Below are 25913 nucleotides of genomic sequence, written 5' to 3' on the forward strand. Positions count from 1 at the left end.
TCAGTTAACAAATGAGTTTTGTTTAAACCTGAGCAGCTGTCCAACAATGAATAAGTATTTGCTTTTACAAATAAAGCACGTCGTGGTTTTTTTGGGGGTGGGGGAATAAAAGCTGATGGGAAAAGGTCCTTCCCCCAAAACCATCTTCAGTGTTTCGGACACACAGGGGAAAATAATTTTCACAGTAAAGTTACAGTTTAGTACCTTGTAGATACATAGATTCACAATGTTTGACATTTATAGTTTCTTTTACAGTAGATTTATGACCTAGAAAATACTTTTAGATCACCAATGACAAAAATAATAACCGATTTGGAGGATATTCTTTTTTTTTTTTTTGCGTGTGAAAATAATACAACAACTTTCAAGAAATGTAAATATTCTCATTATAGGCTTTCTTTCAAAAAAAATACTTGCGTAAGAAAATATAATTTTACAACCACTCGTTACATAGTGGAATAAATCTCGTCCTACACAAAACTGAGGACCGGAATCATTAATAACTTTATAGAATCGACTCTGGAGCCAGGATACAGTTGAAGGATTTAACAGAAAGCCAAGGCTCCGTTGTGCCTTTAATAGTGGTTTAATGAAAGGAGAATTGCAGCAGGTACTGCTTCCTCACCTGTTATGGCACCAAAGTGCTGGAAGAAGGTGTCATCTGCCACAACCCTCCCTTCTGTAGACTTCGGACAGAGGCCTCATACCGAAGGGAGAGCTAAGTTTTCAGGGGAAAACTCAGATGTGTGACCACCAGAAAAGCTATGGAGGGGAAAGGGGAGGAGGAACATGTGAATGCTTAACCCAGGGGTCAGAAAGGTTTACTGGCCATGGGCTGGATCACTCCCATGGAGATAATCTGTGGGCCGGACTGGTGCAGAGTGAAATCACGTCTGCGCATGTCCACGGTGCCAGAAATCGCTTCTGCGCATGCCCAAGTGATTTTCAGCATCTGGACATTCGCAGATGCAATTTCTGGTATCTGTGCATGCGCAGATGTGATTTCCAGTGCCGCTCGGCGAGTCCCCGTGCTGCACCGGTTTAGCGCAGTGCGCGGGGGACTCACCGAGCGAGCGATTCGGTTAGGGATTGGCTCGTGGGCCGGTAAAACAGTCTTCAAGGGCCGCATCTGGCCCATGGGCCGCACGCTGCCGACCCATGTCTTAACCCTTCCTCCACCTGCTGCTTTTCTCCTACAATCCCTCCCCACTGTTTTCCTTCAGGTGACACTGCACGTCTATGGCTCAAGGGGCAGGAAAACAGCGAAACAAGACATCGCTTCCCACCCACTGCTTCACCCGTTAAAACCACACCAGTCTCACACGCATCCCCTTGCCAAACAAGATGCAGGTTCCAGGATAAGCATTGGCTCCTCCAGCATCAAGCCCAGTTCCGAGACATTGCCCTATTTTAAGGCATCCTTAAAACCTTTTATTCCACGGGGGAGAAGGAGGGAAGAAGCCACTGGTTTCTGGGGAGGCACAATGACAGGAAGTACTCAATTGGTGCTCATAAGTGGCTTGTGTATATAGGAATTTGGGTTCCCCATGATGCTCAGGTGCCATTTCCATCTCACAGGGACAGAGACCAAGCCCACAGCTCACACCCACCAAAGGGACGACATCACCGGAAGCAGGATTTTTCTGGCGTAGGCAGGTGCACCGACAACAGCCTCAGAAGCATGCCAGGAGCCGCATCCTGCTCCTCAATGCCACCTTCAGATCTTGCGCATTGTGCACAGCTGTTTAGGGGGTCGCATGGTCTGGAGCACACGACTCGGAAGCTGGCCCGTGTTTTCAGACACCGGTGGCTTCCTCGAGAAATTAACGTGAACTTTCCGTCATCTCAAAACGAAAAGCTCAGAAACTGGTTGGTGAAATAATAGCATTGCTATCCCTCCACCCAAAAACAAACAGCGATGCAACAGCCCACAACCCAGCTAAGTCAAATCAAGTGTGGGTTTGCTTGGGGTGCAAGAATCAGACAAGCGCTGCAAGTTTCTGTGGAGTTCTACATTCAGCAGAATGAAGCAGCAACTTTGTTTTCCTGGACTGTACTATTTCAAAGTATTGGGGGGGGGGCAATCACATATCTTGAGTGCCGCATTGGATAAGACTCTGTTTACGACACAGAGAAAATTGTGATATGAACATTTGTGGCATGCGTGTTCTATGCTAAGGGAAGGTTTGTGTTTGTTCTGGGAAGAGAAGCATCCAATCATGTGACCCCCCCACACACCTGCAGCCTAAAGTGGTACAGCCCTGGAAAGCTTCTACCACTTTTTTCTGTTGAATGTACAATCTGCTGTCTTCTTTGAGGTGCACCACTAACTTCAGGTTTGAATACTTCAGAGCAAGCCACTTCGGGATTACTGTTGAAAACGGCTTTCAGGACGCCATATTACGTTGGTTTAAGACAAATGATCTGGCTTGTGGGTTTACCTAGTTGCCGCTGCACCAGAACAGTGTATCCCGAGAACAGACAGAAAGTGTTAGGGGAAGCTAAGAAAGCGTTTCCTATGTGCTACAGTTTCCTTAACTTCAGAGTCACGACAACCGAATCAAATTTGAAATTCCTTTGCCTTCCAAACTACTCGCAACCCAAAAGTTGCTTGCCCTGGAACAGACCTGCTAACTCTCATGGGAATACCCCAAAGTATGTTTCATGAGTAGTACAGTCCACTCTCTCCAATTACATGTGATCCAATCTTGCAATGGACAAGGGAATGGGCAAGGGAATTTTTTCTGCATCAGGTAGTGGAGAACTGCAAGCTGTAAGAGAGGGGGAGGGGGGAATATACTATATATTCTGCTTAATTCCATTGAAAACACTTTGCTTTCAAGTACAGTACTAATTCTTGCTACCTCAAGTCAATCCGGTGGCTCATTCAAGAAATAAGCTCTCTCTTCCTCACCCCATTTGTGTGAAGGACCCTGTTGTGTTCTCTGAATGCTAGGAAGTGGGATGCAATTCTCAGGCAGAAAACAACCCATCAAGCATGGCTATTACATAAACCCCATTGAAGTGAAGAGAGCTTTCAAAAAACAGGGCCAATTCAATTGTTACCCTGCACTAGCAAGCCACTACAAAGGAAGGCTTTGCATCTCTCTCCTTTTGCAACTACGATCCCTTGACGAGTCAAAATGGCTTTTAAAAATCAGATCTATCACCAAAAGGAGAACAATTGCTCCCTCTTTCTTCCCCCAACAATATCGTTGTGGCGCAGCGGCACATGGGGATGAACTTAAAAAGGCTTCCGGAGGAATCTACGTGCAGCAGGTGAAGCCAGAACAGAGCTTGAAAACCCACCATAACTTCAGGCAACAGATAAGCCTAGTCTACTGCCAAACCGCTACTCAGAGAGGGAGAGGGCTTTCTACGATCTGCAGATCTTACTGAGGTGCAAAGGGAAAGGGAAAGGGTGAAAAAACCCCAACCTTTCAGAAACAGGTTTCCTGGGATCCTGAAATCAATTTCGTAAGCAAACCAAATTACAATACAAACTGACTGAGACAACCAGTTTCTTCCAAATCACTAAGAACCTGATCTCCAAAAGCAATTAAATCAAAGTATGTCTGCCCTCCAAGCCAACTGTCATGCAAACCCAGAAATTTTGGACCCAGAGACCTTAAAAAAAAGGGGGGGAGGCTATCAGTTCCTATTGTGCAATTAAATTGTGTAGAATTAATTCACATTTTGCAATAACATAGATGTGCCCAAACATTATGTGGCTATGAAGCCAATTCACATCCCAATGGTGCCACGTGGATTTAATCCTTCTCCCACTGCCACCAAAATAGTATGATCCCCCCCCAAAAAAACCCCCCCCAACTGGCCTGTGAGATATATTGAAAGTGGGTCATATGGCTCAACAGAATTCAAGGGAAAGCTTTGCTAACCATTTCAGTAGCACCCGAAGGAAACCTGCCCTGCTACCAGGAAACAAAAGCCAACTTTCTGCCAACATATTTTAGGCTCCTTGGTTAAAAGTGAAAAGAAGTTGCAACTGTCCTCCTACACCAGGGATGTGGAACCAGTAGACCTCTAGATGTTGCAGGACTCCAACACCCATCGTCCCCCAGCCAACATGGCCAATGGACAGGGATGATGGGAGCAGGAGTCTAATAACAAGGGCTCCTTCCAGAGATCCCACAAAGGGGACCCAGGAGCCTCCATCCCACAGCCTTCCAAAGGCTGGCTTCTCTTTATTAAGGAGCCAATACAAACAGGCCAACAACCCCATTCTACAGCGTTAACAGTGATTTAGCCATTAGATCCTTGGAGGAATGGGGGCAGGGGAGGTTGGGGAGGCCAGGACTGAAATAGATTCCAGAAATGCCAATGCAAACTAGGAGGTAAAGGAGGGGGAAAACAGACAGCAGAGGGGAACTTTCCGACTCCGCATTTTAATCATGTAGCCCAGAGCCACTGGACTTCACCCAAATTTAAAGCTGCAGGAGCTAAAAGCACAGACTTGGAGCTGGCTGGGGGAGAGAAAACCACGCCAGAACAGAGAGGAAGGAAGATCTCCCTGAGTTTTAACCCTTGACCAAAAAACAAAACAAAACAAAAAAGTAAAGTTGCTGGTTCTACCAAGCGCGGAAGGAGTTAAGTGCTAAAGCACAGACACTTAATCAGCTTCCCCCCCACACACTTCCCTTCACATGTGATTGGAGTGAAGCCACCCTGAAGCAGCCCAAAGGGGCTTATAACAGCTCAGTTTCTCCGCCTTCAGTTTTAATCCATCACCCAGGGTGGGCCCAGCGGTGCAAGCCCCGCTTACTCGTTGGCTGTCTGGGCCCCGGGATCCTTGCCGTCGGCATCTTCGGCCGGCTGCAGGTGGCTGGACAGTTCTTGGAGGACGGCCACCTTCCCGATCTGGTCATTCCTCCTCTTCTCCATGATGAGGTCCTCCAGACTCTGGAATTCCAGCGTGTGGCTGCGCTTCTCCCCCAGCTGGATCTGCAAGCGATAGGGCTGCTTGCCTATCCGCAGCTCACCGCCGATTTTGAACTCGCGCTTGCCGTAGCGGCACCAGGCGGCAAAGCACTCCGAGTTCCTCCAGCTGAGGTCCCGGTCCTTGCAGCCCACCTGGTCTAGGGCGTTCCGCACCACCGTGGCCGGGCTCAGCGGCTTGTAGTGGTATAGCTGGTTAGCAATACGTCCCCGTCTGCCCTGGCTGGCGTCAGTCAGAAAGCTGTTCACTACCTCCAACCGGTGCAGGTGCACGACTTGGAAATCCCCAACGTAGACCACCCAGTGAGGGTACTGGGCCTGGCAGACAAACTCCACCACGTCCCCAGGCTTGCACTGGTTCAAAAGGTTTTCTGGGGTGTAGGTGGCCAGGTGGCCTCCTCCTTCCACCCCGTCGGACATCGGCGCATCCCCAGAGAAGCTTTTCTGGTATATGCACTCGTCGCGGTAATAGATGGAACATTCCACTTCGTGAAGCCGGGGGTCGTACGGCTGAGACGTGGGGTGCTCTCCGCCTAGGTCAGGTGCCACGGAGTCGTGCTGAGGCTCCACGTCATCGTCGTCGTTAGAAAATATGTAGGAGACCCCAATCCGGGGGCCCTCATCCCTGTCCATGCCCGTCGGGTCTGTGGTGGGAACCTCCTTGTAGTTTAAGTGCGTCAGCTTCTCCACTTGGTTCCCCATGCCTGCTGAAAGGAAAAACCAACAGAGGCATTAGTGCAGGCAGAATCCCCCAAAACTCATCCCTCACTTCACAGGTTGCAGAACTGCATGGCCATTTATCACAATATAGTGGTACAGTGGTGCCTCGCAAGACGAAATTAATCCGTTCCGCGAGTCTCTTCGTCTAGCGGTATTTTCGTCTTGCGAAGCAACCCTATTAGCGGCTTAGCGGCTTAGCGCTGTCAGCGGTTTAGCGGCTATTAAAGGCTTAGCGGCTAAAAGGCTATTAGCGGCTTAGAAAAAGGGGGGAGCGGAAAAAAATTGGAACACTTGCAAGACGTTTTCGTCTTGCAGAGCAAGCCCATAGGGAAAATCGTCTTGCGAAGCAGCTCAAAAACGGAAAACCCTTTTGTCTAGCGGGTTTTCCGTCTTGCGAGGCATTCGTCTTGCGGGGCACCACTGTACCTCGGGTTAAGTACTTAATTCATTCCGGAGGTTCGTACTTAACCTGAAACTGTTCTTAACCTGAAGCACCACTTTAGCTAATGGGGCCTCCTGCTGCTGCTGCGCCGCCAGAGCACGATTTCTGTTCTCATCCTGAAGCAAAGTTCTCAACCTGAAGCACTATTTTTGGGTTAGCGGAGTCTGTAACCTGAAGCGTATGTAACCTGAAGCGTATGTAACCTGAGGTATCACTGTACTGCAACTCTTAGGGGAAAAGTGGGAGATCTTTTCCAACCCAAGGGTTCTTTCTGGGCAACATTTCAGGGGCCACATGCTAGCAACGGACAGGGCCAGAGGCAAAAGAGAGCAGGGCAATGGGTACGAATTTTACCCTTATCCAGTCGGTGAGTTTCTGCATTTGCTTCTCCATCCAGCCAAGAAAGAGATGTTATTCAAGGAGACATTCCAGCTAGGCAAAGCTCTAGAAAGAGCCCTGAGGGCCAGGTTGAAAGACATGGAGGGCCACATTTGGCCACCAAGCCTGAGCTCCCCCCCCCCACCCGGTGTTACAACCACCCCAGTGTCTCTAGTTCAGGCATGGGGGAACCTGTTTCCCTCCAGTTGATGCTAGACAACAGTTTGTAGTGTCCCTGACCATTGGACATGTTGGCCGGGGCAGGTTTTAGTCCAGCAAAATCAGCTGGACTGCCTGAGCTTAACCACCCCAAATCTAGCAATCATACACATGTCCAAAAGTAAGAGACTCTTTTGTGTAACTTGACCTCTGACTTCCAGCCCTCCTTGATGAAAAGGAGCCCCTGGGAACTGCAGCCTTGGGTGTCTAAATCTACCATCTGCTTCTGCCCTCCCTACACTGCTTAGTGACCACTCTCAGGTCCAAACTATACCGGACCGGAGCATTTAAACCCAGGGCACCTCTACCCTGACAAACAGCAGCTCTGTAGGGCCTAAAGCCAAGGATCTTTCACAACTCTGCTACTTGAGATTTCTGAAGCCGAAATGCCAGCGCTTGCACCGGAGATCTTAGACATGCAAAGCATTTGCTTTAACACTTGTGTGTAGGTGGCTGAGCACCTCCCCTAACCCCTTGATCTGGAAATGTACCTGCAGAACAGGATAAAAGCTCCCCATACTGCACAGGCAGGTCTAAAGAGAACGGGGAGGGGAAAACAAAAGAGCAACAACTGACAGAGGAAGAAATATTTTTGGTTATGCACAGAACAGAGTTTTTGAAGAAAGATATTTCAGGCTTGAACTAGGCAGGATGTTAAATACGTCTTTGTGCTGAAACGGCTGTTTTTATAAAAATGCAACAAGCATCAGTTGAGCGGGGTGGGGAGAGGCTGGGGGTGGATTCCCCTTCCCAGCAAACACCAAGGCTAGAAAAGGGATTTTGCTAAAGACCTCAGCAGGAGAGGAGAGGGTCTCATCCCCCCATCTGTTTGCTGCAATCCCCATAATTATCACACACACACACACACACCTCTCAGCTGATGCTCGGCATTTCAGTGCCTCATCTAGGCTCCCTAAGACCACATTAAGAAGACGTGGTGCAAAGGAACACAATGAGCAGCCAAGAGGGGTTGCTACAGAAAACATGGGGTGTGTAGGATGAAATGCATATCGGTTTGGAAACTATAGGGTGTGTGTGTGTGTCTCCAATCAGCAGTTTGAGCCAGTTCCAACTGTAGCAGGAAACAGACTTAAGTATCACATGGTGCAAAGGATGCTGGGAAAGGGAGCTCAGGTAACAAGAAGTTTCCCCACCTGTTAGAAGAGGGAGTTGCAATGCAACAGAGAGAAGAGGAGTTTGGATTTGATATCCCGCTTTATCACTACCCAAAGGAGCCTCAAAGCGGCTGACATTCTCCTTTCCCTTCCTCGCCCACAACAAACACTCTGTGAGGTGAGTGGGGCTGAGAGACTTCAGAGAAGAGTGACTAGCCCAAGGTCACCCAGCAGCTGCATGTGGAGGAGCGGGGAAGCGAACCCGGTTCACCAGATTACGAGTCTACCATTCTTAACCACTACACCACACTGAGAGACATGGGATGAATCTGCAACAGGAACAGGAAGGACTAGACATCACAGAACAGGTGAGAGCCTGAAAGGGTACCACTTTTCCACCTGCCTAGGGTTGCTGCCTTGACTGAAGAGCACACAAAGCAAGCACTTAACACAATGCAGAAGGAGGCCAAATTAAACCCGGCTGCTTTGACAAGGGATGGCTCCCATATATCAGCTATGTAAACAGAAGTGATGCTGATGTCAGACCGCCAGCTGCTTGCTTATAGAGAAGCTATGGGCAGCTGAAGTCTTGGCATTGCACCCTATGATTCAGTTATTTGACAGCTCAGATTTCCCTCCTTATATGTGACTGATGCACACATGCAACACTCTGCAGGTTTCGTTGATTAATGTCATTTTTTTGTATCAAATGTGGTAAAGGAAAAGACAAGGCAACCGCTGCCATGATTATCCTCCCTTCCACCTACCCCCCGCCCACCAAATCATTTGCTACTCTTTGGGAAGGATGAACTTTGAGAGGATACTTGTCTCAATTTCATTGTTGCTAAATGAGATCATATCAGCATACCATGTTACTTTATAGCAGTGTTGCCAAAACCTGGGTCCCTAACAATTTTTGAACAACTCCCACCATTTCTAACTACCAAGGGATGATGTGAATTGTAGTCCCAAAACACCTGAAGACCTGGGTTTGGGAAACACTGCTTGATAACAAAGTTGGCAAAGCTGTGGCCCTCTGGACTCCAATTACCATCAGTCCCAGTGATCAAGGGTGATGGGAGTTGCAGTCCAGGAATGTCCAGAGGGCCACAGTGTACCCATCCCTATAGAACAGGGTTTCACAAACGTAGGTCTCTCCAGTGGTTTTTGGACTACAAATCCCATCATCGCTGACCACTGGTCCTGCTTAGCTAGGGGTGATGGGAGTTGTAGTCTAAAACCAGCTGGACATCCAAGTTTGGGAAACCCTGCTATAGAGTAACAGGAGCAAAGCGACAGGCTCCTTAATCTTAACGAACCACCTACATCTAAAGAGGAGGGAAGAAGCTATCAGAGCAAGGAGAGGAACCAGAAAGGACAAGGGCTGCTAGCCATAAACCTGAGCATTTTATTTAAAGAACCTGGGAGTCAAAGCAAAACCCACAACAACCAAGTCGCCAAAACAAAACAACCCTTTGTTCCTACTTCCCATAGCACCACCAGACGCAAGCTCTGGAAGAGGAGCTCTGGAGCAGTTCCACAAAGCAAAAAGGTTCTACTGCATTACAAAGCTAGGCTTGCAGTCAGTTGTTGTTGGGGTTTTTTTTGGCCCTGTGGCAAGCATCAATAGCCAGTGTTAGAAAGTCGGATAGCTAAGTGCCAAATGTCTCCTTAAACCAGGGTTGCAGTCACCAAAATGGAATGCCTAGTTTGCATTTTGGGAAAAGACTGCTCTAATTTTTCAAATGAAGGACTGGCTGTGATTGATTCTCAATTAAATACCTGGCTAGTTCAGATGACAACCTTGAACTTCAAGAAGAAAATTCCCTTGATCCAGGGACAGTCCACATATATATTAGCCTATTCTGGCCTCTTTTTCTTAATGGTGACATGGACCATTCATAACATAGGAATATCCTTCACAAGTGTGGGCAGGGCAGTTGGGTGGGATAAGTGAAGACAACAGTTAACTGGAATGTTGTTCACTGCACAGAAGGCTGCACAGAAAAAGCATTTTGGTTCTTGAAATTCATTCTGATTGCAGAGATAAAATAGAACTGATTGAATTCTACAGGATGTGTTGCTCGTGTGTGAAAACAATCAAGACCCAAGGATCCCAGACATGTACCTCCAGATGGTGGAGATGTCAGGCACCCAGGCATCTTCACCTGGTCACAAGTGGCCAATAGAAGCCAGGTACAAAATGTGCCTGGCTTAATTCTTAGACTGATCAATACCATGATCTGGCAAGGCCTCAGGAACCCAGGGGGACCATAGAACATAGCAGGGCTAGAGGTTAGAGACGATGATCCACACAAGTCAGAAGCAAGGCAGGGTAAGTTTCAGGCTCCAGCAAAATCTCACTTTGACTCTTGCTGCACAGAGTTTGATGTCTACATCATTCCATCGGCCGACTCCTGTGAGAAGGCCGAGCAGAGCTGAAGGGACCCAAGATGAAAATGCTGCTCTTGCTAGGAGTTTGATCCTGAGGGATTCTCAAAATTCGCAGGGGTGGCCCCTTCCATCACTTATGCCCTTTCTAGTAAGAGCACCAGAAGGATGTTACTGGGTCAGGCAGAGGCCCATATCTGCCTGCTTCATCATCCCACTTCTGACAGTGGCTAGACAGAGGAAGGGCAACTGCTCAGTGGACAAGCACCTCAGGTCTCATGATCAGTCCCTGGTATCTACAGGATGGGTAGCAATGTCCCCTGCCAGTTGCAGTAAATGATACTGACCTAGATGACCAAACCATCCCAGGCAGCTTCCTATGTCTCTGAAGAGCAGATAAGGGCATGAAAAAATAAGCAGCAGTAGAAATGGCAATTAAATGCCAGTATTAAAATTCTGCATTTCTTCCAGAGTCTCCAAAGCACTTCCCATACACCAGTGGTTCCCAAGTGGGAGTTCGCATAACCCACACAGGAGGGACTGTGGTACTATTCACATAACAAAACTACCCAAGAAATACATTAAAAAAATTCAAAAGTAGGGGGTCCATGGCTTGGCTTTTGAAAAACGGGGTCCACAGGACTTAGCTAATTAGGAACCACTGGCATAGACCATCATAATCTAATCAGTTCATCCGACAACCCATTAAGGAAGGCCATTCTTCTCTCCATAGTGCAGAGGAGAGGCTGAGGTTGGAACAGCCCCTTGTCAAGGGCCACCAGCGTACACTCTTATTGAGAGAATGAAGTCCAATTCCATTCAGTAAGACTTCATTCCAAACATTTAGGGCTCTTAAGGGGCAAGACACACATTCTCCTATCAGTATATATATATATATGCAAACGGGACTCTTACAGCGTTACTGAAGCGCCTCTTCCCGAATTGACTTGGAAAGCACCCGAAGGATAACCAAAGCCTTAAAATGCGACTCCACGTCTGGGCTAACTTTGCCTTTGCCTACGAGGCTGTTGATTTTTAAAGGGAGTGTTTGCCGGAGAACACGCTGAAAGCCCAGCCCAGTTGCCGGCCACCTTAGTTTATTTATCGAATCGCGGGTGAGTTTTCCCAGCGGGATCTTTTTCTCCGCGAGCTGCGCTCCCCCTCGCGCTCCTCCATCACATTCTTCCTCCAGCGATCAAAGTTTTTTGGGGGGTGGGGTGGGGTGGGGGAGGGGAGGGAAAGGAGGGGCGGGGTGCCGCCGGCGGCGGCCACCAGGTTGCCCAGCTACAGCCCGAGAGAGACGCGAGCAGCCAGCAGCAGCCCGAGAGAGCCACTCACCTCTCCCGCCGCCTTCTCTGCACAAACAAGCCGGAGATCAGCCCAGGTGTGCCTGGCTCCCGTCACCTGATCCACTCCCCATACCTTCCCCCGCTCCTCCTATTCCTCCTCCTCCGTCCGGAGAGCGGCTGCTGATGGTGGCGACGGCGCTGGAAACTTACCAAGCGACGGCGCTGCTGCGAGGCTCCTGGGGAGCCGGTTAGTCCGCCTGGTTCCTGGAGGCTGGGGGGATTTTATTCGTCCCCCCCCCTTGGGGGGGAGCAACAGCCAACAGAGAGTTGTGGCTTCCCCCCTCCAGCTCAGCCCGGCCGCAGGTGGCTCATGGTCGCCGCGCTGTGCGCTCCGGCTGCGCGCCGCGCGCCCGCCTCGCCAGCCGGCCTGAGCAACAAGCGGGAGCCGGAGCGGGTGGCTGGAGAGAGCGAGGCGGGCGCTGGAGTCCCCAGCATTTAAAGGCACGGCTCTCCCGGGAGGTAGGCGGGTGCGCGCTTTCTCGCCCGCCCGCTTTTTGTTTCCCAAACGCACCAAAGTCGCGCGTCTTTGGTGGCGCTTCCTCCTCCGTGCGCCCTGCTCGGTGCGCGCAGCGCCGATCGCAGCCAGTGGAGGGAGCTTTGGTTCGGGGGCGGGCAAAGATCGGCAGGGGGGGGGGAGAGGAGGAGGAGTTAAAGCAGTCGTTGGTGTGCGTATCTCTGTGCGTTGTTTTTATTTTTTTTTCGCGGGGAGGTGCTGCTCAAAGAAAAAAAAACCCGAGTCGTATGCAGTCAGAATCGGAAAGTACCGAGTTGGTGCGGAGGTTGCCAACTTTAAAAAAACAAAAGCCCAGCCGCGCCGCCTGCGCCTTTAACGGGGAATTGAGCGGAGGGTGGAGGCAGACTGCTTCGTAAGCACATGAGAAGCTGGATCAGGCCATTGCAAAGGAGTTAACTCCTAGGGGCTGAGGTCCTCGCGGTTCCCCCATTAAAATATCTGAGTGGACCAGGTTTCCCCAAAGTTGATGGGCGTTGCCATTTCAATGGTATGTGTGCACCGGGTCTTGTGACTGATTATGCAGGATGGCCCATTTAGATAAGCACCCTGTTTCCCCAGATGTCCGTGGGAAAACCAGTAGGCAGGATTCGAGCGCAGCAGCACTCCCCTCCTGTGGTTTTCAGCAACTGCTGTCCAGAAACATCGCTGCTTCAAGCTGTGGAGGCAGGGCAAAGCCATCATGGCTAGTAGCCGTCGATGAATCCTCTCCTCCACCAATGACTTTTCTCCTTAAAAGCCTCCTTAAAAGCTTCGCCAGCTCTTCGTCTGTAAAATAAGGCTGCTGTTAAAAGCCACGCGCCCAGCCAAGGCTGGATTTCTCCCCGCCCCAATCAAGTGGCGATGCTAATTGCCATCTCCCCACCCACCCCAATCAGCCGATGTAAAACATCGATTCGATGCTCCAAAATTAGCAGGCCATGATGTTTATATCTCCATACCGTAAAAAGTATGTGATTCATAAGCACCAAGCTGTTTTTTTAAGGCACAGGAGGAGCCCAAGCTAGGTTTAAACGACAACACTCGCAGCTATGAGCAGGCCATAGCTCAGTGGTAGAGCACATGCTTTGAACTGGGGAGGGGGAGATATCTGCCCAAGACCCTGGAGAGCTGCTGCCAGTCAGAGTCAATGATATTGGGGCTGGTGAACTGACCCCTGTTTCCTGAGATTGGTGTAAGTGGCACAGGAAGCAAAATTTTAAGCTAGCAGTTCTCAAACTTTTTGTGTGTGCAAACCGCTTGACAATTGCTGGGGGTCTTGCTTTTCCTTTGGCATCTGTATCTTCATCGAAACCAGTGCTGTATTATGAGTGATATTCACAGGCCTTAGGCCAGGCTCCTGGAAAGGACTCCTTTATAATGTAAAGTTGGGGGTGGAAGGATAGTTATATTGACTGGAGATTGATTGATTGAGGATGGCAACATGGCCTTTTCTGTGGTGGCTCCCTGCTTGTCTCCCCTGGCAGGCTCTCCTGGTGCCTTCCTTGCATATCTTGATGTGCCAGGCAAAAACATTCCTCTTCTCCCAGGCCTTTGGCTAATTAAGCAATCTATAGTAATAATAATAATAATAATAATAATAATAATAATAATAATTTATTTATACCCCGCCCATCTGGCTGAGTTTCCCAGCCACTCTGGGCAGCTCCCGATCAAGTGTTAAAAACAGTACAGCATTAAATATTTAAAACTTCCCTGAACAGGGCTGTCTTAAGATGTCTTCTGAATGTCAGGTAGTTATTTATCTCTGACATCTGATGGGAAGGTGTTCCAAAGAGCAGACGCCTTTAAATAGCCTCTAAATCATTGGTTGTTGTTTTTTTGTTACTATGGAATGTATTTTTATCTTTTTATATTGTAAACCATCCTGCCATCCTTGGATGAAGGGAAGTATAAATTTAATAAATTTAATAAATAATAATAATGAAAATTGCTGGCCTGTGTTCAGGAGGGCATTGCTAGCCAGTTGGATATAATCCATCCCTGGTGAAAACAACCTGGTTCTCCATCTTCACACAAAAAAAATTAGCAGCAGGGCCAAGTTACAAGAAAGAAGATTCCAGCTAAGCACCAGGGCTGGGTCGAAGAAGCGTTTCAGTTTAAAGCGTTGTAAAATGAAACAGGGAAAACAGGTAGAGAAAAACCAGGTCTCCACATCGCCCTCTGGTGGCACATACAACGTGTATAAATCGCTTTTTCTTCACCACTCTAGCTGAGTCCCAGGAAGAACTTTCTGATGGCAAGAGCTGTTTGACAGTGGAACAGTCCCCCCACGAGAGGTTGTGGACTCTCCATCCTTGGTGGGTTTTAAGAAGAGATTGGATCTGCCATGGATGCTTTAGCTGAGATTCCTGCATTTCAGGGGGTTGGACTAGATGATCCTTAGGTGACCCTTCCAACTCTATGATTCTTTCACAGTTCTGCAAGCTTTCCGTGGACCACTGGAATGGAGCGAACGAGCCACGGCTTGAGAACTTCTGCATAAGCTATAAATGTTCCAGGCATATATATATTTTTTGGACTGCGTTGTCTGCTGTCAAGTGGTGTGTGGGCAAGTGCTTAATTTCTAAAAAAGAGAGATGCCGGCGTTCAGGCCTATAAGGAAGCTCTGCCATCTGCCTTGGAAGCTTTGTACTTCCAGACAAGCAGGGATGCAAAGTATTTCCTTGCTTGGTGATGAAGGAAAGGCAAGCTGCACGTGCCCATAGGTAATCTTAAACACTAACAGGGTACATCTGAAACTGGCTCTGGAATTGGCACTGGACACCAGGGGGAGGGCTATAGCTCAGTGCCAGAACATCTCTTTTGCATGCAGAATGTCCCAGTGCCATTTCCTGCCATCTCCAGTTACGGCTGTGAATGTACCGAGTCTGGAATCCTGGAAAGACTTTGCCAGTTGGCATAGACCATGGGACGGACGTGGGTGGCGCTGTGGGTTAAACCACAGAGCCTAGGACTTGCCAATCAGAAGGTTAGCAGTTCGAATCCCCACAACGGGGTGAGCTCCCATTGCTCGGTCCCTGCTCTTGCCAACCTAGCAGTTCAAAACCACATCAAAGTGCAAGTAGATAAATAGGTACTGCTCCAGCGGGAAGGTAAACGGCGTTTCCGTGCGCTGCTCTGGTTTGCCGGAAGCGGCTTAGTCATGACCCAGAAGCTGTACACCGGCTCTCTTGGCCAATAAAGCGAGATGAGCATCGCAACCCCAGAGTCGGTCACAACTGTACCTAATGGTCAGGGGTACCTTTATCTTTACCTTTATAGACCACGGGTAGGCAAACTAAGCCCCGGGGGCCGGATCCAGCCCAATCGCCTTCTAAATCCAGCCCGCGGACGATCCAGGAATCAGCGTGTTTTTATACATGAGTAGAATGTGTCCTTTTATTTAAAATGCATCTCTGGGTTATTTGGGGGGGGGGCTGCCTGGTGTTTTCACATGAGTAGAATGTGTGCTTTTATTTAAAATGCATCTCTGGGTTATTTGTGTGGCATAGGAATTCATTCATTTTTTTAAAAAAAAATATAGTCCAGCCCCCCACAAGGTGTGAGCGACAGTGGACTGGCCCCCTGCTGAAAAAGTTTGCTGACCCCTGGCATAGACAATACCAGGCACAATGGAGTAATGGTCAGACAGTGGTATTTTTCTAGGTGCCGGAACTCACAATTAACACCTCCCTCGTTGTCTTAGAATGGCAATGGCACTCACCTGAGAGGTGCTGGAACAGCTGAAAAAAAGTCTTGGGTCAGACACCATGTAAGGTAGCTTTCTATGTTACTATCATAGGCATAGGGGGAGCGGGTGGCGCTTGCTGATCAGTTGGAGATCAGCGGTTCGAATCCACTCGACATGGTGAGCTCCCATTGCTCTGTTCCAGCTCCTGCCAACCTAGCAGTTCGAAAGCACACCAGTGCAAGCAGATAAATAGGTACCACTGCAGTGGGAAGGTAAATGGCGTTTCTGTGCGCTCTGGTTTCCGTCAAGGTGCCTTGTTGCTCCAGAAGCGGTTTAGTCCTGCCGGCCGCATGACCCAGAAAGCTGTTTATGGACAAACACCAGCTCCCTCGGCCTGAAAGCGAGATGAGCACCGCAACCCCATAGTCGCCTTAGACTGGACTTAACTGTCCAGGGGTCCTTTACCTTTTTGACCCATCATAGGCGAACCAGTTCTTGGGGATTTGTTCAGCCTTTCACCTTTTAAGTCTTAACAGATGGCAAATTTGAAATGTGATCTGCTCTTTATTTATCATGCATTTATTTATTTGCAGATTTATACACCGCATCACAACGCAAAGTAACCAAAGTGGCACACAACAGAATAAGATAAAAAACAACAACAAACAAAATAAATAAATATAAACTCGGTGCAATTAAAAACAAGTGTGCAATTATTATTCCATGAAATGACTGGGGCAGACTTCAGGGAAAGCCTTCTTAAACATTAAAAATGTATTCAGTGCTTGCCTAAATGACAACATGGTATACATGCTTGTCAGATTTCTGACCACACTACACTATACGGGTTCTTTTGCGTAGAGGTGGTAAGCTGATGCTATCGTGAGTTGTAGGGTTTCTGTAGACACAGAATCAGAATTGTAGAATTGGAAGGAACCCTAAGGATCATCTAGTCCAACCCCCTGAAATGCTAGAAGCACAGCTACCATGCCCCTGACATGTGGTCATCCAGCCTCTGGTTAAAAACCTCCAGTGAAGGAGAATTCATCACTTCCTGAGTCCATTCCACTCTCAAACGTGCTCTGGTTAGAGTTGCCACCTCTCTCTCCCTCTCCTTTTGCCATATTTCCCCCATTCCTGATCTTTTCTCCTGGTCAGCGTCTTGGCCAGGAGTTCATATACCGTGTGTGAAAGCATGTTCTCCTTCATGGAGAGCACGTGTTGTGGTGGGGGCCGCCAGGACACTCCAAAGTTGTGGGGCGGGCTAATTGATCGTTGGCCACTGATGTGATTGGGCTTCCCTTGTTGTTGGGAAGAAGTTAATGTTGCCATTTGTTGATTGACAGCCAGAAATGCTAAAACTCCTTGCACGAGGCTAGGGCTTCCTCTTTTCGCGCATGCATCGGATTGCCCGTCCTCCCCCCCCCTATATTTAGGGTTGTTCGCTTTGACCTTGCTATGCCTGTCATGGGGTCGTCTGCTCTTGGGGCAGGGGCCCTGTAGGAATTTTGTCCATCTGGCTGATTGGCTGGGGCCATTTGTTTTTTGCCTACTGCATAGCAAATCGTCACAACTTGTAAGGTTGCGGTTAGGCATTGGTTTATGGTTTGGTTGGTTGAGGGGCATGGATTGGCTGTGCCTGCCCCTCTAATGCTCCTGCTGCTGCAAGGGATTCCGTTAAAGGAATCAGGGGCTAACTATTGCTTGTCCCCCTTTCAAGGGGGCTCGGCCATTGCAAGAGCTCCTGGCTGCATTTGGGAAGGGCTGAGGGCAGGTTCCCTGCTCTGTCGCTAGCCCCAAGTGTATTCCCCTTTTCTGACTTTTGCAGGTGTGCGGAATGTCAGTCTGTCCCCGGGCGGGGTCAGATAGTCGCAACCAATGCCTAAGCAACCACTCACAAATTTGTATTTTAATAAAGTTGTGGCCAAAATTATGCCAAAACCTTAAACAAATTTTTTTGTGTGGTGTGTGAGTTATTGGGGTGGCCCTGGGGACCTTGACATGCAAAGGGGTTAGGTTCAGGTGGGGAGGTGGGATCAGCTAAGAAGCAGGTGTAGTGGGCTTGAGAATGAGGAGAGGGCATGATAGCATTGAAGCTGTTACTATTGACTAGATTCCAGTCCATCACTGGACACTTTCAAAATTGTGTGGGATGTCCACGTAGGAGATAGCTTGGGAAAGGATGGAAATGTTGAAGAGGAAAATATTTGTTTGCAATAAAACATTAATAAAACAATAACAACAACAACAAAAATGATGATTTTGCAAGAACTTTCAGTTAGGGCTAAGTTTCTGATGGCCTGAGTCGAGCATTAACTGGAAATTAGTTTTAATATCTGTTTTATAATTTATAGTAAGTGTGCTTTTTAAATAAAATTCTCCACCAAGCCATGGTCACCATTCTCCCACATAAAATAAATGAAGAAAGCAGTACAAAAACAGCACCTCTTATTTGTTTCCAGTATGTAATAAAGGCCAATTGCTTTGCCAGCACAATAATAAACCACAACACTCAGTATTGTTCTGCTTCTGAGGTCAGAAAGGGACAGAATATGGTCACCTGGTCTGTGAATCCGAGATGTTATATCTGGGTAGCTAATGTTGGGCTGTGTGTATTTCTGATCATGCCATAACTCCCCATGCAGCAACCAGGGAGAATCGCCTCCCCTCAAAAGAGGTTGTCCATTGTGTCTCTGTGTGAGTTGCTGCTGTGTTCTAATTCTGCCTCGGGTAGCAAAATGGAATGTGCTGCCCTTGTGTGTTGGGCACGCCCATTTGCTACAACTTGCTGGAGAACAATTTCACAGCGCATTTCAGATGCAGCAGGCCTTATAAGAAGACCTACTGTTTTGTTGATTTTGTCTTAACTTGGTTGAAAGTGAGATGAAGAAGAGATTGAGATCTTTAGTCTCTGTCTTACTAATGGCTGCAAAAAATCGTTTGGGTAAGAAAATGGAAAGACCAGAATGTACCAACTGTTTGGGAATGGCTAATGAATTGTGTCGGAAGTGGCAGCGCAGGATAAATTGATAGGTGCTATTGGGGAAAAAGGAGGTGTAAAATGGAATATTATGTATGCAGAGAGATGGAATTGTTTTGTGCATTACTGGAATGAGCTATACGGTAAGATATTTGTTTATGCAGTTTATCCCATTTTCTGTTTATAAATGTATCTCTAGACTTTGTTTAAATAAAATATTTTTTTAAAAAAGTAGAACCAACACAGTCTCAGCCAGCAAGCTTACAGTCTAACAAACCTGATATGAATGGGAAAATGGATGTGAGCAGATGAGATGGTCCTAAGAGAGATACGGTAGTTCTGGAAGTTAGGGTCTTCTTTTTTCTTCTTCTTTAGTGATCACTCATAACCATGTAAGATTGTCTTCCATGAACACGATTTTAACAGTGAGTCTGTGAGTGACTGTGGAGGCCAATTCTGGATCCACACATCCTTCCACATTGGGAACATAGGTTTCTGGGTGGGAGTTGATCACAGTGAGAGTTTGCCAAATTTGCCTTCCTCTTAGCACGTTTCTCCCTTTCGTCCTGAGTTTGAGCATCTTCAAAGCCCATGACACCTTTGGTAAAGGCTGTTCTCCAATTGAAACGCTCTCAGGCCAGTGTTTCCCAGTTGTCGGAGTTTATACTCCTTTTTTTTTTTTAGATTTGCCTTGAAAGAGTCTTTAAACCTCTTTTCCATTTTTAAGTTCAAAATAGAGTAGTTGCTTTGGAAGACAACAATCGGGCACCCACACAACATGACCAGTCCAACGAAGTTGATGTTGAAGAATCATTGCTTTGACACTGTTTAGGGTCCTAGTGGCAGCTAGCCCCCAATCGGTCAATGAGTTGGTCAGCCTAGCATACCCCACGCATGGAGACTGTTGCTTTCTGAAAGTGACCTGATACATGGCATGATCAACACAGGTCTGCTGTTGAAAATGGCAGTCACCTGACGATCACGTCCAAAGGCACATGGGGCCACCATCTTCCTGAAGCTATTCAGGTCTCCGTCCAGTCAGTTGTCTGTATGGGAGACTTCCTGGAAACCACATTCATGCATACTTGGATACATCTATGAAGTCATGGAGATAGAGGCTAGAGAATAGTTGTTCTCCTTCACTCATGACACTTGATCTGATGGGCATCCAATGAAGTGGAATCTTGGAAGATTTAGGACAGATAGAAGGACTCTCCCAAAAAGACCAGAAGCGTTTCTTTTGGGGATAACCGGGACAGATATATCAAAAAACCAAAGGAATTTATTCTTGTATGCGACAACCGCAGCAAGAATATTACATGTTCAAAAATGGCGAGATGAGGCAGTACATACTGGAAAAGATGGGCCATTGAAACTGATGGGATATGCTGAATTAGCAAGAGGAGGAGAGCAAGATGAGACAGTTTTCAGGGAGGATTGGAATATTTTTGCAGACTATTTAAAAATATGTATTGTAAACATGTTAAAACACAAGCAGGTTTGGAATAAGGACAGCACTAAAATGTATACCTGAGAACACTGTAGAAGAGAAGTTTAGAACAGGCATAGGCAAACTCAGCCCACCACATGTTTTGAGACTACGATTCCCATCATCCCTGACCACTGGTCCTGTTAGCTTGGGATGATGGGAGTTGTAGAACTGATTTTACAGTGAATTGATTTTAGAATGCTGTATTATTTTACTGTTGTTTGCCGCTCTGAGCCCAGCTTCGGCTGGGAAGAGCGGGATATAAATAAAAATTTATTATTATTATTATTATTATTATTATTATTAGTCCCAAAACATCTGGAGGGCCGAGTTTGCCTATGCCTGGTTTAGAATAATCATACAGTGGTACCTTGGTTTTCTAACAGAATGTGTTCTGGAAGTCTGTTTGACTCCTGGAAACATTCAAAAACCAAAGTGTGGCTTCCGATTGGGTGCAGGATGTTCCTGCAGCCAATCGGAAGGTGCAGAAGGCACACCGGACGTTCAGCTTCCGAAAATTGCTTGAAAACCGAAACATTCACTTCTGGGTTTCAATCGTTTGGGAGCCGATTTGTTCGGGAGCCAAGGCGTTTGGCTTCCAAGGTACGACTGTAATATGTAGCAGTATTAGAAAACTTGAGGAAACCATGGAAGGGTGGAGGGGAAGATGAATACTTATGGAATGCTAATTGGAAAATGTTGTACAAATTGTTTTCTTTTCTTTTAGGAAACTAATAATAATAATAATAATAATAATAATATTTTTTAAAAGAAAGTACCGTATTTTTCACTCTATAAGACACACCAGACTACAAGACGCACCTAGTTTTTGGAGGAGGAAAACAAGAAAAAAAATATTCTGAATCTCAGAAGCCAGAACAGCAAGAGGGATCATTGCGCAGTGAAAGCAGCAATCCCTCTTGCTGTTCTGGCTTCTGGGATAGCTGCACAGCCTGCATTCGCTCCATAAGACGCACACACATTTCCCCTTACTCTTTAGGAGGGAAAAAGTGAGTCTTATAGAGCAAAAAATACGGTACTTCACAATGCTCTCATAAGAGTTAATGATGGGCCCCCTTTTGGATGGCTTTAAAGGAGAATTTTTGAAGGAGAGGGCAATTGATGGCTACCAGTTACTGGAAGCCACCAGAGGGGAGAGGGCTCTAATCCTGATTTCAGGTTCCCCACAGACATCTGGTTGGCCACTGTAAGAACAGCCACTGGTTTGATCCACCAGGCTCACCTTCTTATGTTCTTATGGTGGAGGAAAGTGGAGATAGAAATGTAATAAGAGCAGCTCTTCTCTTTCCATAGCCTGGTGAAGCACAACTTTGTACAAATACCTGGTCTCCTGTCCTCAGCAGCCGATGATATGAAGCAGGAGCAGTGAAATGTGTTGCCATGAGGACATTGGAACATCTGGGACATTGCTCTATCTGAGCACTTGACCCAACGCCAGAGGGTAATTAAGGAAGTGACACAACAACACCACTTCAATGTTACATGGTTTCCCCTTCATAAGCTTTAATAGCCTGAATAGTTCGTTTTACGAACACCTCCCCAATGCATTTTTCACTGTGGTGCAGTTATTTGGTCAGTGAATTATTTTCTATCTTTTTTTATTCAACACCCAGACTTGAGAGCTCCTGGCCATGGAAAAAACTGCCTAACAGTGTCTTCCTATCTAGATCTACTCAGAAGTAAGTCCTACTAAATTCTATGGGACATGCTCCCAGTGCACTGTGGTTAGGACTGCAGCCTAAGTCAGTAGTGGACATGATGCCAATTGTGTGAAGGCAATTGAAGGTAAAGGGACCCCTGACCATTAGGTCCTGTCCAGAGCTGTTCGACAGTGGAATTTGCTGCCAAGGAGTGTGGTGGAGTCTCCTTCTTTGGAACTCTTTAAGCAGAGGCTTGACAACCATATGTCAGGAGTGCTCTGATGGTGTTTCCTGCTTGGCAGGGGGTTGGACTCGATGGCCCTTCTGGTCTCTTCCAACTCTATGATTCTATGATTCTATGACCGACTCTGGGGTTGTGGCGCTCATCTCGCTTTATTGGCCAAGGGAGCCGGCGTACAGCTTCCGGGTCATGTGGCTAGCATGACTAAGCTGCTTCTGGCAAACCAGAGCAGTGCATGGAAATGCCGTTTACCTTCCCGCTGGAGCGGTACCTATTTATCTACTTGAACTTTGACGTGCTTTCAAACTGCTAGGTTGGCAGTAGCAGGGACCAAGGAATGGGAGCTCACCCCATTGCGGGGATTCAAACTGCCGGCCTTCTGATCGGCAAGTCCTAGGCTCTGTGATTTATCTGACAGCACCACCCATGTCCCGTGAAGGCAATTAATGTACACTTAATTTTTTTTAATGTAAATAGCAGTCAGGGGAGGGGCATTCAGTATTGTAAGTGAGCCAGAACTGGTCTGTGACCATAATAATAAAATTCATTCATTCATTGCAGGGGTCGGGGCTGCATACACATCAAGATTTCTGGAAGTTGTAGTTTGTTAAGGGTGCTGGAAATTGTGGCTTTGTGTGTGTGTGTGTGTGTGTGGGGTAAACTACAGTTTCCAGGATTCCTTGGTGAAAGTAATGGGCTTTAATTGTGTGGTGTGTTCACCGCCAGGAGAAAGATTTTAATTGTTTTCCCTCCTGCCGCAATTGTGACAAACACTCCCTGCCCCACCCCAAACTGCTATTTGCCTTAGGAGAGGAACCTTCATTTGTGGCAATGGAGGTTTCTCTTACAGTGCAAATAGCTTTGATGGGGAGGCAGTGGCGTAGCGTGGGGGGATCAGGGGGGCCGGCCGCACCGAGTGCAACATCTGGGGGTTAGGGGGAGCAAATCCACGGGTTAGGGGGCGCAAATCCATGGGTTAGGGGGCGCAAATTACTTGCCTTGCCCCGGGTGCTGACAACCCACGCTACACCACTGTGGGGAGCTCACTGGGACCACTGAGGAAGGGGTTAAACTCTTCCTTCCCAGGGTCCCAGTCCTGCTAATGCTTTCCCTTACACTATGATGATTCGTGGCATTCATGTAAGAAACTTCTTGTCTGGTTGGGCCTGGAATAAGCCAGGATTCTCATATATCTGTGTGCAATGAGCATTGACTCCCAAATGGAGGACTTTGATTCTCCCATGAGTTAGAGAACTCTCACACGTCTGACGATTCTGTGTGCTGCTGCATAATAGATGTTCCCGGGACAGGGGGAGCAACTGGGCTGTGTCGTTCCTAGGCCTTTAATCCAGCCACAAGTTGCATATACTCCTGTTGCTTAAAGCCCCAGAGGAGAAGTCAGCAGTATTGAGTTAAGGGTTCTTAGGAAAGCAAAACAAAATAAGAGCTTCGCCGGTGCAATAGAGAAAGGGCAATTAGAGGTTTTCTCTGCTGCGGCTGGATTGACTTTGGCAATGTAGATCTCCCTTGCCTCTCAGATCTTGCAATGGATCAATTGCATCCAATTCGAAAGAAAAGCCATTTCAAGCTGTATAATTTCATATCGACCTCTAGCCGGTGCTGAAGAGGTGCTGTTAGTATCTACCAAGTAGACGGCACGTTGCAGTGCGGGACCAGCAGCAGGGGGGAAGGGAGGGAAGGAGAGGCTCCCCTCTGCCCACAACCTGATGGTTTGTTCCACATTCTTCCAAAATTGGGGGTGGGGGTGGGTTTAGCAGGAGCCACTTACCTCCTCTCTGGCCCCTCCTTGGTGCAACCTTCACTAATCTATTGTAGGGTTTTGCTTTATGCTCAAGAGATGAATGCAACAGGTCACACAACATCCTTTTGACCAGCACACCATTGCCGTTGATGACTTGCTACCTGCTTTGCACCATCAGGTCCCAGGGTGTGATAACAAAAATAATAAAATTCAATGTTAAAAACAGTTAAAACAAATTGCAGGCACAGGTAGGGCTGGCCCACCTATGAGGCTAGGTGAGGCAGGGTCTCCAGGGGCAGCAGCAGATGATGATGATGATGATGATGATGATGATAATAATACCCCACCCATCGGGCTGGGTTTCCCCAGCCACTCTGGGTGGCTTCCAACAAAATATTAAAATACTGTGGTCTGTTAAACCAGAGGGCCTTCTCGGTAGTGGCACCCGCCCTGTGGAACGCCCTCCCAACAGATGTCAAAGAGAAAAATAACTACCAAACTTTTAGAAGACATCTGAAGGCAGCCCTGTTTAGGGAAGCTTTTAATTTTTAATAGGTTATTGTATTTTAGTGTTTTGTTGGAAGCCGCCCAGAGTGGCTGGGGGGACCCAGCCAGATGGGTGGGGTATAAATAAATAAAAATTATTATTATTATTCCATGCCTGCAGTGTGTGTGTGTGCCTGTTCTGTGCTTGACCTGCCTCGTTGACAGCTCCTTGATGCTGACATCTAGAGGGCAGGCGGATACCACTTGGTAGAAACATTACGCCTACGGGCCGGGGGTTCCTTACTGCTGGTGCAGAACAATTTCACAGATGCCACCGTTTTCATTCACGAGCTCATGATTAGAAAAGCATCTGCGACGGGCTCTCTGGGAAGGATTGGCAGCAGCAGATGGATCTTCCTTTAGTCCTCCACACTTGTTGGATTAAAAAACTACCTCACCTCTGGAGAGGAAGCGATTGGCTTGCTTGATGGCGCACTGAGAATGGAGTTATCAAGTTCAGCGTGGATAATGATGCGTGCGCTCGTAAAAATGATTCTGATACCTGTCAGAACTGACAGCTGTGCACGTTTGCCCCCCCCCCCCGCAGACAGATGCCATTCCGCCCGGTGTTGGAAGTTGATTTCCATTGGGCAGAGGGGACGAGGAGAGCAAATGAGATGCTGTAATTCAAGTCTTCTTATTTCCAACCTGCTTTGTGCCCCCGCACCCTGCCTGGCTCTCTCCCAGACAGAAATCTAACTTTAAAGCTTCACTTGCTTCAGGGCAACCTCCCAGCCATTTTCAGTTTCATCTGCCTCCACAGACTGGTTGCAGACCCATATGGAGATGCGCTGTTGCATTGCTTCGGCTCCTGACGCACCAGGCTTAATGCAACTGCCTATGGATAGGCTGGTGGAAAGGACATTATTGCTAATTAGAGCTGAGCTGAAAATACTCAAGTGGGGGGTTTTTTGCCAGCATTTTCAATTCTGCCCAAAAAAGAAAAGGAAAGGAAAAGCTATGGATTTTTTTTTTTTGCTTTTTTGTTTCTGGGTTTTTTCTTTGCTTGTTTGTGGCACTCCTGGCAAAAGTGTTTCATTTATTCATTGACATTCCTCTTGCTTCTAATTACCTGTGGTTATCCTCAGTGATGTCATCATATTGCCAAACTTGATTGGCTACATAGCATTGTGACACCGTGTGGTTCTCTGGGTTATCTGTGATTGCATGGGAACGTCATGTGTCTAATCCAAGTAGCAGGAGAAAACACCCACTAAGGAAACCAAAGGGAACTGAAAGAAAAAGCTATCCTTCAGGGCGGTCAATTTTTGCTTTTGTTTCGTTTTGGGGTTTTTGTTTGCATGTTTTTGGCACTCCTTGCAAAAGTGTTTCGCTTATTCGTTGACATTCCTCTTATTTCCAATTGCCTGTGCTTGTCCTCAGTGATGTCATCATATACTGTTAAACTTGATTGGCTACATAGCGTTGTGACATCATCCGGTTCTCTGGGTCATCCCTGATTGCATGGGAATTCCCATGT

General features: G+C 47.4%; 1 protein-coding gene and 1 long non-coding RNA gene across 8 annotated transcripts in view; one reads left to right on the plus strand and one right to left on the minus strand.

The window, feature by feature from the left end:
- Positions 1–12103, minus strand: LRATD2 (LRAT domain containing 2). Of its 6 annotated transcripts, none has more exons than XM_082235901.1 (2): positions 12082–12103; positions 1–5663 (listed from the first exon to the last, which is right to left on the minus strand). In XM_082235901.1, exon 2 carries the CDS (start codon positions 5656–5658, stop codon positions 4780–4782), a length of 879 nt encoding a protein of 292 aa, XP_082092027.1. In that variant the 5' UTR covers positions 5659–5663; positions 12082–12103; the 3' UTR covers positions 1–4779. The 6 variants fall into 6 exon arrangements, with proteins under 6 accessions (XP_082092027.1, XP_082092026.1, XP_082092023.1 ...); XM_082235900.1 differs by lacking the exon at positions 12082–12103 and adding an exon at positions 11721–12074 and having other exon boundaries at positions 1–5660; XM_082235897.1 differs by lacking the exon at positions 12082–12103 and adding an exon at positions 11721–12074.
- The window catches only part of LOC309539655, a 23872-nt gene continuing 9637 nt past the window's right edge, over positions 11679–25913 (plus strand). The window contains exons 1-3 of one of the 2 annotated variants that reach the window (XR_014222917.1): positions 11679–11757; positions 21858–21923; positions 23212–23265. This is a non-coding gene — a long non-coding RNA (uncharacterized lncRNA). The remainder of the gene's footprint in view (positions 11758–21857; positions 21924–23211; positions 23266–25913) is intronic. The other variant, XR_014222918.1, reaches the window with a different exon arrangement.

This window comes from Podarcis vaucheri (genome assembly GCF_965113315.1).
Source record: "Podarcis vaucheri genome assembly, chromosome: 8".
Classification (NCBI taxonomy): domain Eukaryota; kingdom Metazoa; phylum Chordata; class Lepidosauria; order Squamata; family Lacertidae; genus Podarcis; species Podarcis vaucheri.